The sequence below is a fragment of the Phocoena sinus genome, chromosome 9 (genome assembly GCF_008692025.1).
Source record: "Phocoena sinus isolate mPhoSin1 chromosome 9, mPhoSin1.pri, whole genome shotgun sequence".
NCBI lineage: Eukaryota > Metazoa > Chordata > Mammalia > Artiodactyla > Phocoenidae > Phocoena > Phocoena sinus.
This window is the reverse complement of record NC_045771.1, coordinates 42,964,265-42,978,676: the sequence shown is the minus strand read 5'-3', so window position 1 is coordinate 42,978,676 and position 14,412 is coordinate 42,964,265. Positions and strand designations below refer to the sequence as shown.

Here is a 14,412-nt window from a genome sequence, read left to right as displayed (position 1 = left end):
ACAAAATACCACAAACTGGGTACCTTATTAAGAACAGAAATGTATTTCTTACAGTTCTGGAGGGTGGAAGTCTAAGATCAAGGTGCCAGCTGATTCAGCATCTGGTGGGAGCCCACTTCCTAGCTTATAGATTACACCTTGTAGCTGTGATCTCACATGGTGGAGGAGGAAAGGGAGTTTTCTTGGGCCTCTTTTATAAGGGCACTAATCTTATTCATCAGAGCTCCATCCTCATGACCTGATCACCCCCAAGTGTCCCACCTCCTAATATCATCTCCTTGGGGATTAAGATTTCAACATATGAATTTTGGGGACACAATCATTCAGATCATATAGCACCACCTTAGGCCAACTGAATCAGAAACCTCTGTGGTGGGGTGCAGCAATCTGTGTTTTAACAAGCCCTCCAGGTGATTCTGATGCACACTATATTTGAGAATAACTGACCTCAAACATGTCAGAGAATGAAGGTGTTACTGTGTAAAAATATTAATTATACAGGCATGAATTAAGCTAAACTGTCTTTCCTCCAAGCAGATTAAAAACAAAACAAAACAAACAAAAACTAAGTTGATGCTTATATCAAGCAAATACAAGGAGCTATAATTTAGGAAATGTCATGAGACCAAACTGTGGTTTAGAACTAATGTATGAAAAAAAGGTTTCAGCAATTCTGGAATTATCCTCAAAATATGGCTTTAAAGAATGATTGTGTCCCTTCATGGAAATGATAAAGGAAATGTTAGTGTATAATGCCATAAATATAAGAAGAGTATGGGGAACCTCAACACCTATACCACCACTGATGGAGAGGACTAAGTAGTGTCATGGACCTTTAACCCTTCCCATTTATTCAGGACTGCAATCTGTCACAAACCAGTTCATGGTTATCTGACTACAGAATGAGGCTGAACATGTCCACAGCCAAGGAGGAAATGAAAATAACAATCAAAAAAACACTTTCTATATTTTTCATGATCTTTTTTATTTAACATATATAGTACATGTAAACTGGCATAAAATTCATAAAAATACAATTCCCCTATGCATTATCACTTTATTTCTGATACATCCTTTCATTTTCTCCTTAATATCATTGTTCTATTTTAACACTACGCTGTTTCTGCTAAGCACTTTTAGAGGCTTATCTTTTTATAGAAATAATGCCCCAACTTTGTTTCTTTTATGTCATAGCAATAGCTATTTTATCACTTCCTTGCCCATCCTAACCTTCCTCACAGTAAAGCAAAATATTTTTAAATGCTAAAAATGCATAAAATACTGAGCTTTAATACTATTTTGTCATGTATATCAAATCTACCACTACTCTGTGCTGCCATAAAAGATGTTAATGATCTACAGCACCGGCTGCTACCAGATGTGACCAAGGCTGAGTGGGCAGTGTAGCCCAAGGCCTCTGTTCTAAACTGACTGGCCTAAAATATACTCATAGTTTGCTGGTGGAGTTACATCAATAAATACTGTTACAAAAGGAGTCTTCTGGCAAAAAAAAAAACCAAAAAACTAATTTGATTACTTTTATCTTTTCCCAGCATATGAAACAGTTATCACAGTATTTTAATGTTTTTCTTATATAGAATTTCAAATAATTACATGTGAACTTACTGGGAAAGGAATTCCTGAAAGGTGGGAAGAAGAGAGAACTTTAAAAGTAAAATTTTTTTTAAAAAATTGTAACTGCTGGATGTATAAAACATATTTACGAGAGAAACAATGGCAAATAAAGCAGAGCACACACTTCCGCTCTTCCTGCCCATGGTGCCTCTCATCCTCCTCGACCTCAAGTGCCCACTTGCCATTTTTCTGCATTGCTTCATCATTGCTCAAATTCTACTCCTAATCCACAACTCCCCAGATGCTTCCTTGTTTTCTGACTGGTAAAAGACCAAGAAATAAGTCACCCGGTAAGTGAGAAAGAGGGGGCAGGCACCTGAAGACACTGACAATCTCCGCTGGAAGGAGGCTCCCTGGGAGAGGCGGGCTCTGGGGCAGGCTGGGGGCTGCACAGTCCTCAGCCCAGGCTGTCTCGGCAGCTGTCTGCTCTAAGCAAGCTAGTGCCTCCCCCAGACCAGGTTTGTCCTTGGGCTCTGGTGAGAAGGCAGAAAGAGAACAGCTCTTCACTGGCTCCCCGGAGTGGGCACCGGAAACCATCCCTGAGGACTCAGGTCTCAAGGACAATCCACAATGAGGTTAATCTGCCTGTGGTTAATAAAGAGAACACTGTGTAATTAAACGTGTAGTCCACCAGAGTCATGGTTTGCTTAGAACGTTAAATCTTAAAACCATTTCTCAAAACTAGGAGGATTCACTGTTTTGAAGAATCTCATTTCACACAAATTAACTTTTAAGAAACAAAAATTCATACTAGGAATTTAAAGCAGGTTGGAAAATTTTCCAAATAAAAATAAACAGGAAAGAAAAAAAACAAAGAGGAAGGCTGAATATACTCATCATTCCTCATACTGAAATGATGCTTTCTGGAACCAAAATTATAACATAAGGTTTAAGGCTTCGTCTTATTAAAGACAGGCAATTTTAAAAGTAAAATATAAAAACTCCATTCACTTATCATTATTCATTTACTTATTTGACAAAAAAATTAGTCATATTTTATTGTATTTTAATAGTAAAAGAAAAATTACCACATACTACAGTCTACTGTTCCACTATAAATTATGTCTACTCAAATATACATTAGTTTCTAGATGCATTATATTTGTGGTTGTTCAAAATAGTTTTCTTAAGTCTACAATTATACATGAAAATTTTTAAGTGGTTTAAAGTTATTAAAATATAAACATTTGAACAATACTAAAAATGAATACTAAAAATACACAATTGTCATTAAATTTTTTAAACCAAGAATAAGTACTTGATAAGCAACTAAATGTGTAAATAGCACTTATTTGACAAAGAATATTGAGAAAGAGAGAGACAGACAGACAGACGCACACACACTAATGCCACATGGTTGGTAGTTAACAGGAATTTGGTCTTAAGGACCAGGTCCAAGAGCTTGGATTAATAACAGGCAGGAAATGCTTCATTAACGAGAGCAACAGAGAACAAAAGAATGTGAAGAAGTGAAACAAACAGAGTTCTACATAGCAAATACGCATGTCTGCCCCATCTATTCTTACTGAAGTTGATGACAGGGGCTGACTTGACTGAGGAACTTACAATAATCGCTGAAATGTTCAAAAGACAACAGCAAAAGGCAGAGAAAAAAGCAAGTGGCATCAATAGTCCACGAACTGTAAAATGAGCCCCTCAACAGTCCGTAAGTGACTATATTTTCATATCACCCTTGTCACGACCCATCATATTTTTTATACAGGTAGCTTTGCTCACTTCAGGACAAATATTTAAGTCAAGTACAAGCATATACTCATTTGCATAGCAAATTTTAAGGGGTGCATTGAAATAGTAACCAACTGATAAACGTATAAGTATTTTTACAATCAGAATGACATTCAAATTGACCAAATAAGATGTTTTTCATTTGAAAACAGTTACTTATAAAAGTTTTGGGGATTTGAATTAAAAACAAGGCATGAGCTATTAGCAAAACATGAAAACCATTACTGGTGGACTTCTCTGTAGGCAGTGGTCATTCCTCTATAACTTCTAAGACTTTGTAAACACTGTTCTGGAATACAGTGGTGAAGTGAGGCTTGGACTCCTTTACTAAGAGGGTACATAAGGGAGGTTTCCCAGCATTAGCAGGATCTTCCACATCCCAGATTTCAGGCATACTGCAACCAGGCCTAGAAAAGTTAACGTGCAGATTAAAAATCAATGTACATTATATAATGGCAGATAAAGAAACACACTTTTTATGTTCCTACTCTCATGTCATTTTTTTCTACTTAGTTTTTCTTTTTTAAATCCTATCATAGTTATTTATATTTATGTAAGCTACCATAAATCCTCTTGAGAACAAGGTGAACACAGCAAAGGTAACTATAAAGAAAGAAAAGACATATAATATACATGAATTCAGGTGGTGGGGTAGGAAATCTCAGTTGAATTCTGCCTCAGCTACTTACCAAGAATTCTGTGTTGGGTAGTTCACTCAGTCTCCCTCTCCACATTTGTAAAATGGGAAGTACCCATGACATAAGGGATTATGGGAGAGACTGTATCAAGCACGTACTCAGTGGTAATATACTGACACAGAACATTATACAGGCGTACCTCCGGGAGATCGCGGGTTTGGTTCCAGACCACCACAATAAAGCAAACATTGCAATAAAAGTGAGTTACATGAATTTTTTAGTTTCCAAGTGCATATAAAAGTTATGTTTATATTGAAGTCTATTAAGTGTGCCGTAGAATTACATACCTTAATTTAAAAATTCTTTATTGCTAAAATAACGTTAACCATCACTGAGCCTTCAGTGATAAGGCTTCACAATCTTTTTGCTGGCGGGGGGCCTTGCTTTGATGTTGATGGCTACTGACTGATTAGGGTAATGGCTGCAGACAGCAGGGGTGGCCGTGGCAATTTCTTAAAATAAGACAATAATGAAGTTTGCCACCTTGATGGACTTTTCCTTTCATGAATGATTTCTCTGTAGCATGCAATGCTGTTTGACAGTGTTTTACCCACAGGAGAACTTCCTTCAAAATTGGAATCGGTACTCTCAAACCCTGCTGCTGCTTTATCAACTGAGTTTATATAATATTCTAAATCCTTTGTTGTCATTTTAACAATCTTCACAGCATCTTCACCAGGAGTAGATTCCATCTCAAAAAATTACTTTCTTTGCTTATGCATAAGAAGTAACTCCTCATCCATTAGTTTTATCATGAGATTACAGCAATTCAGTCACACCTTCAGGCTCCACTTCTACTTGTGGTTGTCTTGCTATTTCTACCACATCTGCAGTTACTGCCTCCACTGAAGTCTTGAACCCCTCAAAGTCATCCATGAGGGCTGGAATCAGCTTCTTCCAAGCTCCTGCTAATGTTGAGACCTTGAGCTCTTCCCATGTATCACAAAGGTTCTTAATGGTATCTAGAATGGTAGATCCTTTCCAAAAAGGTTTTCAACTGACTTTGCCCAGATCCATCAGAGGAATCACTAGCTATGGCAGTTATAGCCTTACAAAATATATTTCTTAAATTATAAGACTTGGAAATTACTCTTGATCTATGGGCTGCAGAATGGATGTTGCATGAGCAGGCATGAAAACGTTAATCTTGTCGTACATCCATCAGAGCTCTTGGGTGACCAGGTGCATTGTCAATGAGCAGTCATATTTTGAAATGAATCTTTTTCTCCTGAGCAGTAGGTCTCAACAGCGGGCTTAACAAAATCAGTAAACCATGTTGTAAATAAACAGTTCTGCTGTCACCCAGGCTCTGTTGTTCCATTTACAGAGCACAGGCAAAACAGGTTTAGCATAATTCATAAGGGCCCTAGGATTTTCAGAATGATAAATGGAGCACTGGCTTCAACTTCAAGTCATCAGCTGCTTTAGCCTCTAATAAGAGAGTCAGCCTGTTCTTTGAAGCTTTGAAGCCAGGCATGGACTTATCCTCTCTAGCTATGAAAGTCCTAGATGGCATCTTCTTCCAATAGAAGGCTATTTCATCATTGAAAATCTGTTGTTTAGGGTAGCCACCTTCATTAATGATCTTAGCTAGATCTTCTGGATAACTTGCTGCAGCTTCTACATCAGCACTTGCCACTTCATCTTGCGCTTTGATGTTATGGAGACGGCTTCTTTCCTTAAACCTCATGAACCAAACTCTATAGTTTCAAACTTTTCTTCTGCAGCTTCCTTACCTTCTCAGCCTTCATAGAACTGAAGAGAGTTAGGGCCTTGCTCTGAATTAGGCTTTGGGTTAAGGAAATGTTGTGACTGGTCTGATCTTCCATCCAGACCACTAAAACTTTCTCCATATCAGCAATAAGGCTGTTTCACTTTCTTATCGTTCATGTATTCATTGGAGTAGCACTTTTAATTTCTTTCAAGAACTTTTCCTTTGCATTCACAATGTGGCTGTTTGGCACAAGAGACCTAGCTTTTGGCCAATCTTGGCTTTTGACATGCTTTCCTTACTAAACTTAAACATTTCTAACTTTTGATTTAAAGTGAGAGACATGCAGCTCTTTCACTTGAACACTTAGAGGCTACTGAAAGGTTATTAATTGGCCTGTGTCTCAGGGAGTAGGGAGGCCCAAGGAGAGGGAGAGAGATGGGGGTAATGGCTGGTTGGTAGAACAGTCAGGACACACACACCCATCAAGTTTGCCATCTTATATGGGTACAGTTACAATACCCATATAAGCAATAATCAATGAGCAGTCATATTTTGAAATGAATCTTTTTCTCCTGAGCAGTAGGTCTCAACAGCGGGCTTAACAAAATCAGTAAACCATGTTGTAAATAAACAGTTCTGCTGTCACCCAGGCTCTGTTGTTCCATTTACAGAGCACATTGTTTGTTACCCAAACAATTACAGAGCACAATTGTTTGTTACCCAAACAATTACAATAGTAACGTCAAAGATCACCTAATCAGTAACTGATATATTACTTTCAAATCTATATTACCTAACTATTTTATAATCATCAATGTAATAACTGATTCAGGGAATTATAAGAAGTGGATGCAAGAACTACCTGGTGAAAGGCTATTGATTATAAAGGAGACTTGTCTCCTTAAAATGGAGAAAATTGGGGAACATTCTTTAATCAAGTGATCAAACTTAGCATCACCAATAATAGAACAAAGTGACAGGTACCTACCAAAGTGACATAATGGAAAGTACACATCTTCTATGTACTATTCTTGCCAAATTTTGTCAAACTGAATCTAATCATGTGGAATAAATTAGACAAATCCAAATGTGGGACATTCTTACAAGACAACTGGGCTGGACTCTTCCAAATATCAACAGAAACAAAAAAGGTGAAAGGAATTTCACAATGTTTATATATTTTTTTAATATTAAAAACAGAAAAATCAAGGAAAAATTATAGAGATTTGCAACAGCTTATGTTTTGTCATAGTTGTTTCACTTTTCTTTATAAGAGAAAAAACCATTTCCAACAAGTCCCTTTTATTCCCAATGGCAGTCCCACTCCCCTGCTCTCCACCAGGAGGCAAGCACTAGACAGAAATGCACATGCTTTCTCCTTTTCAATAACATTTTTAATTTAAAGGTAACCTTCACCCAAAAAGTGTCAAAATATAAACCTATCAAAATAAATAAGTGAGTCACTGTCACCTCCAACACCGTTTCTCAGAGGTGGCTTCTATAAACAATCCAGCATACATTCTGCTAGACCTTTTCACGTTCAGACATACAAGCACACAAAAACATAGGCACAGACATATTTATATTCACAGATGCTCCTGGGTTGCTTTTACAAAAACAAGATTAATCTGGGACTCCTCACCTAGCAATGAAAAGTGGTCATTGTTGCATTTCATAAAGACCTACTTAATTCTTTTTCATAGATGCTAGTACTTCTATGTATTATTTAACCACTCTTTTATGGATGGATATTTTAATTGTTTCTCATTTTGTCATTATAAAACAATGCTGATATAAACAATGTTATGCCCATATTTTTCTGTAAGCTAAACTTCTAGAAGCAGCACTATCACTATACAATTTTCACTTTGTTTCTATCAAAGTATCTCCCAAAAAGGTATTACCAGTGAGTGTTCCTGCAAAGAGTGTTCAGTGCACACTTTTTTGCACACCCTTGTCGACACTAGAGTCTATCGATGTACGAAAATATGACTGAACTTGGATTTTCTATGTTTTAATTTTCTCACACATACTAAGGCCAAACCGTTATTACACTGCAGGCCAATGACAGTAGAGAGTAAAACATATATGAAGTACCAGCTACTGAGGTCAATTGCTTTCAGGAAAAGAAGAGGGCAAAGAGCTGCCTTTGTGAGCTCTGTCTAACATCCTTTAGTCCTTTTCTGAGTTTTCTGAAGTTTCCCCAGGCCAGCCAGCTACATCTTTAAAATGGCATTAGTGAAAATCTGAATAATTTTCTTCTGAATTCACGTATTTTAATTTTATGTCAACTCTATTATGGGAATTAATGAGAAAGAGAGCAGAGAACTGAGAATAAAAAAGGAGTTAATTAAAAACTCATCTACAACTTGCATTTGAGTATATTTTCCTACTTGTATTTGAACACAGGGTATCAAGTATTTAAGGAATAATCAAGCACACAATTAACCCACTCTGTTAATGAGAGCACATAAATATAGTGCCCACCAAGGTGCCAAGCACAGTTTAAGCTCCAGATAGATATTAGTCCCTCTTCCCTTTCTTCTTCTATTTGAATTCCCCACTTGCTCCCCCTGTCTGCCATAGCTTTCTTTTCCAGTAACACACAGCTGTCCCAGGCTGGCACAACAGAAAGAATTGGAGAGTGAGGGCCAAGGGAATAAAGAAGATCCCGATTCTGGCAGAGAGCTCTCTGGCCAGAAACTCAGTTCTTCTGCAAAGGTATGTGCTAAGTATTAGTCCTTCTTCCCTTTCCTCTTCTGTCTGAGCCCTCCACCTGCCTCCCTGTCAGGACAGAAAGCACAGCTGTGTTTTGTCTCCAGCTTTAAGCAGAGTGCACCTATCTAAGATTTCCTGAGACTTATAATCCTGTAGTAGATAGTGTTCTTTCAGTAACTGAGCAGGGAAACCAGATGAGAGGAAGCCACTTCTTCAGCTTCCTCCCTCCCCACTCCTGCTGCAACAAATACAACAAGGGCAAGTCAAGGTCCAGAGGCGGGGAAGCTGGCACACACCTCCACCCCTCTCAACTCTCAGTCTTAATGCCTGTAAGTGAGCTCTAAATGGAGATGATCAGAAGCCAGTTACTTTACTGCTGACTTTGTTTAGTGTGCAAGATTTATTGCCATACTTCCTAAATTTGTCTTTTGATCCTTTCTTGTGTACAAAAACCAGTGCTCTGCCCATCAGAACATGAGACTACTACAACTATGCAAATCCAAGGAGCTCCGTCAACATCTTAGCTCCATCAACATCAACGGGCTTAGTTGCTCCACGGCATGTGGATCTTCCCGGACCAGGGATTGAACCCATGTCCCCTGTACTGACAGGCAGATTTTTAACCACTGCGCCACCAGGGAAGTCCCTTTCTTCTTTTCAGAATGAAGCACCTTAGCCTCTGCAATTTCCACATATTCAAAACACTATGCAGGAGGCTAGGAAAAAATGAAGAATCTTGAATCAAGGTTCATCATTAGCTCGGAGAAAAAAGGTCATGAAATAATTTTTATGTTCCAGTAACCTACAGGTGTTTCAGGCTGGCATCACTGAACTGGAGAGTTGGAGAGTAAACCCTAAGTCTGTAAAGAAGATCCCAATGCTGGTGGAAATCTCTGCCAAAAAACTGAGTCCTTCTGACTGCAAATGTCAGCCCACCATTCATTTATTACAGTGTCTTCATCAAATTGTTATGAGAGATGCTTATGACTTTTTGTCCTAAATTTATATAACAAAGTTAAAGTTTATGTATATAAGTTTCACATATATTCTTACGTTCATAAAGACTTAAAGCGTTTTCTAAATTATGACTCAAGAACATTTTCTGTAGATCCTGATTAAATTCAAATCACCTGTGACATATTCAATGGAAAATCATTCAACAATAAAAATTTATTTGAGTTTCCTTGTGGGCAATGCTTGATAGGTACTGTGTCACAGAACTATCTACTCCTAAGTCAATATTTAATCATTTCATCTTAACACCCTTGTGTATTGTTGAAATACATGGTAAATGAGTATGATTAAGCCACAGATACAGCAATCTCCTGGAGACTTCTGTTTACTTAAAGAGTAGTGAGAATTTTAAAAATAATAGTATTCCATAAAATATCCTTGATTTCTGATAAAACTATTCCTTTCTGTATTCCTCATGGGGTGAATGCTCTAATATTTTAATAGCAAGCTATCATCTGCTGTCTAGTCACCCAAGTGTAACATTTCTAAATAGTCAACTTTAGAATTCACATTTGCTTTTAAAATCTTACTCTTATTGCTCTACTCTGCTTAGTGAACTTCTCTGTGGAAACAGATACTTTTTAAAACTATAAACCCAAGAGAATACGGGTCACCGTAAGGTTAATTATTTTCCCACTCAAATAAGATGCAAAACAGAAAGAAAGAAGTTCACTCTGAGTTGATGCTGGGAGGGGGGTTCCCATCTATCACAGGATATGGTATGGTGCAGAGATGTGGTATGGACAAAGCTGCCTGACTTCATTATAATGAGACTCTCCATTATTTGGTTTCAGACTCCACAAGTCTTTTGAAAGAAAATACATCCAAGTTTAAATAAAAGTTTCTCAAAAAAACAGCAAAGGCAAATATGAACAATTTGGGAAATTATCAATAAGTGCCAATACCTTTAAGGTAATGTGCACATGTAAATCATTATAAAATAAATAGATGTTTAAAATGACTAGAAAAGAAAAGATTCCAAATAATTATCAAAAAAGTTTTTTCTGCTTATACTTTGCTATTATATACATCTCACACATACAACTAGTAAAGCACTTGCCATGAGACTGAATTAACTTTAATGTCTTCTGAATATAAAATACTGTATTGAGTACTCACTTGGATCTTCTTATACACCAGGACTCTTCCAGAACGTAGTAATTCACTTGTAACTTTATCAATTCTCGCTTCACTTCTTCAGCTGCTTTTCGACTATACATTGAATATACTATTTTTGTTCTGGCTCTAAAGAAAAATAATTAGGCAGAAGATTTTCAAGATCAAAAGAATGCGATCGACCTATTTGGACAAAAGCACTGAATGGAACTAGAAGAAAGTCTCTACAGAAGAATCAGGTCAAGGGAACATTCTGCACAGGAGTTCCTGCTGAGGGGCACTGGGGAGGTCAATGGAGAAAAGCACAGGTAGCACAAGAGTCCTGAGAGAAAAAGTTCAGTTTAATGAATCTCTTCATTTCCAAACTTAGTCTTTTGGTTTGTTTGAGTGCTTGTTTTTGTTTTAAATTCTCCATCACTCTATCACAAGTAAGAGTATGAGCTACACAGACACAACTACAGGACTACTTTAAAGGTACAACAGTCCTAACATTGAGAACAAACGATTAGCATTAAATGGCTCTCCATTTTATTCCTAATTTTTAAAAAAAACAAAATACAAAAAACGAAACTTATTCAACACAATTGCTCTGGAAATTAGTTTGCTAACATTGATTTTTTAATGAAAAAGCTTTTTATTTATAAAAGGTATGTCTTGCTGTTACACAAAATATTAGTAAGGATTCACCAATTACTTAGGAAATGACTAGATGACCAACCTAGAAAGTGCATGAAAATTAAATCTATTTCCTTTACAAAGAGAACACAACACTCTAACTTATAAAAAATTAGTAAAAACAAAAAAACAAGATCATTCTAGTAGGCTATATTGGTGAAAATGAGAAAAAAAATCCTCTTTGAACGGGATTCCATCTCAACTGACTCCTCAGAATTCAAGAAAAATAGCCTATAAGAAAACCTTAATAAAAACTATAGGCTAGTGAATCTTCTGGGGAACTTAAAAGGTGATGATAACTAATAAGGACCTGGGTGTTTGGAGCCCTGTAACCTGTATAAAACAGACATGGGGTGATTTCTTTTTACTGCCTAGGAGAGAAGATAACCCCAAAGACTGTAGTTTTATTGTCCTATGGGGTCTTAACAGTTTGTATTGAACTTAGCCATCTTATTTCAGCATTCTTTGTCCCCAAACTCTATAAACCCCAGTTCACCATATCCTTTTGAAACACTTCTCATTATTTTGCTGGTTCCCTCACTCACTATTTGTAAGAAAAATTTGTTTTCAGCAATGTGATATTTGTGTACTAACCTCAAACCTGCATCTTCATAATGTGGATGATTCACAATGGGCCGAAGTGCGGAGAGTTTAACACTTGCCATTGTAGGCATAGCACCTGCAAACACTGCATCTGCAAAGCAGGAAGGAAGGTCTTAGGAAGACACCTGGTGAGCATGACAAGGGGTCTCCTTCTGGTCAACTCAGTTACTTCCCAGGTGAAAAAACTGAGGCCCGAATCATGATACAGTCAATACAGAACCAGAATGAAGTCAGGTAGCTAATAAAATGGTGGTCAGCAACCAAGCCTGGATAAACTATTTTCCTTGGAAGATAAAGCCTCATCATATGTCTCATCATTGAGGATTTCTGTTTCTTTTGTTTGTTTTTAATGTCTTTTCTTGCTTCTAGGAAAGAAGTAACAAATTGACTAGGGAAGTTTTATAGCACCTAGGAATTCTGGAAGATGATTTAATATTCAGTCACTTGATACTCAGATGACAACAAAAACCTCTCTTTCTATATATGAATAAAATATCACATTCCATGAGTTCATTTCAGAAAGGAATGTGAAGGGCTAAGATTAAAAATTAATTAGGAAAATAAGGATAACATAAATTATTTTAAATTGTGCCATGCAAAACTTTGGATATACTTTGAAAAAACTTAGAATTTATGTAAAATAGAGAAATAAATTACTAAGAAAATAGATGTAACATTTCCTTTGCAAACTACATAAGCAAGACTGACATCTCTCTCTTTCTGGATAACCTAGAAGCAGGATTGCTTAGAAAGACTGAAAGTAACTTGGGTTCAGGATTGTGCAGTTGTACATAGAACTGTAGGGAAAACCACAGCTAAATAATATGACCTTTTCTTACCTGGTTTAGTGCTATATTTAATCCACTCTATAAGTTCTTCTTGCGGCAAATTGCTGAACTCCCCTACAATATTCCACTGGGTTTGCAGATTTGCTGAACCTTGTATTGACATGGCTGCTAACACAGCAAAAACAACAGCACCAGGATGTACTTTGCAAAAGAGCCATCCAAATAGCTGAAACCAAATTAAGAATACATTGACAACTGTTAGTACAAACCAGCCTGCATCCAACCTCCCAGAGAAGAATACAGTCTCTGCTAGAATCCCTGATTCAGGACTAATAATTATAAGGAAAAGTTCCAGAAACAATAACCTGAGGGATCAAAACAATTCTACCATTAGCCTAATATAGGTGGGACATGATTTAAGAAACTCTTCTGTCAACTTGCTCTACTCCCAGATTCGGGTAAGGCCAGGCCTACCTACATAATTTGCCAGACTCAGTGCAAAATAAAAATGTGGGTTCCTTGGGACTTTCCTGGCAGTCCAGTGGTTGAGATTCCATGCTCCCACTGCAGGGGGCATGGGTTCAATCCCTGGTCAAGAACTAAGATCCCACATGCCACGTGGTGCAGCCAAAAAAACAAAAAAAAAATGTGGGTTCCTTGTCTGACATTTTTTAAGATGTTCAAAACAGCAATAGCAGAGTATCAATCTAGGTGCAGAGTCCTTCTGAGTGTGGGCCCCTGTGCGATCATTGCTTTCTATCAATATCTGTAGTTATCATTCATGAATTCAGCCTGCACTGAATGAGTGTTTGTTGTACACCAAGGACTATTTTAGAAGTTAAAAGGATAAGGGATCTGCTTTGGCCCCTACCCCTTAGGAAAGATTAGTACAAAACCATGAAGAACTTTAATTATAAACAATTTAAAGAACTTTGGGTAATTTAATATTATTTTAGGGCCACTCAATAACAAAGGCTGGGGTAAAATTATCATAGCAGCTATAATGCCAACATAACAATCATCTCACCTGTCTTGAGCAGATCAAGGAAGCCATAACGCACATGTGTGGCGTCAAAAAGAGTTTTAGTCTCATAATTAAAACACCAAGAACTGTATATGCTAACAACTGCAATGCATGATAAACCAGCTGAAAGAAAGAGAAAATATTTTTACTCCTACTATTTGTGAAGTTTAAAAATATATTGTTAAATTGGTGAATATATGGAAAAGGGTACTTTTTCTTAGTAACAATATTTTGATTTCTGAAATAATATTTAATATTATAATCAATATTTTGACTTCTGAAAGTCTTAAAATTCACTTTCAAACTTGTCCCTTTTATTAGAGGGCTAAAATTATAAAGTCCCTAAGGGAAGTGGTCCTATAATTCTGCTCAGAATCAAGCCTAGGGTTAATAAAGCCCACATTTCTGAAACAGATGGAAATACGAAATACAGTATCATGAACTATAGTCACCATGCTGTTGCTGAGAGAGTAGATCTTAAAAGTCCTCTTCACAAGAAAAAAAAAGAAAAACATTTGAGTAACTATGTATGGTAATGGATGTTCACTAGACTTATCATGGTGATATTCCACAATACATATAAATTCTAGTCATTATGTTGTACATCTGAAACTAATATAATATTATATGTCAATTATACCTCAATTAAAAAAAAAACCAGGCTGAATCACCAGGAGATGA

At 36.9% G+C, this 14,412-nt stretch overlaps 1 protein-coding gene across 3 annotated transcripts in view; it reads right to left on the bottom strand.

Moving 5' to 3' along the window:
* Nucleotides 1-966: 966 nt before the first annotated feature.
* The window catches only part of DPY19L1 (dpy-19 like C-mannosyltransferase 1), a 105,720-nt gene continuing 92,274 nt past the window's right edge, over nt 967-14,412 (bottom strand). The window contains exons 18-23 of one of the 3 annotated variants that reach the window (XM_032643377.1): nt 13,735-13,854; nt 12,759-12,933; nt 11,911-12,010; nt 10,645-10,770; nt 3,607-3,788; nt 967-2,220 (exon numbers count right to left, since the gene is read on the bottom strand). In XM_032643377.1, the coding sequence (XP_032499268.1) occupies nt 3,632-3,788; nt 10,645-10,770; nt 11,911-12,010; nt 12,759-12,933; nt 13,735-13,854 (678 nt within the window). In that variant the 3' untranslated portion in view covers nt 967-2,220; nt 3,607-3,631. Of the gene's footprint in view, nt 3,789-10,644; nt 10,771-11,910; nt 12,011-12,758; nt 12,934-13,734; nt 13,855-14,412 lie in introns of all 3 variants that reach the window. The other 2 variants (XM_032643376.1, XM_032643378.1) reach the window with 2 other exon arrangements.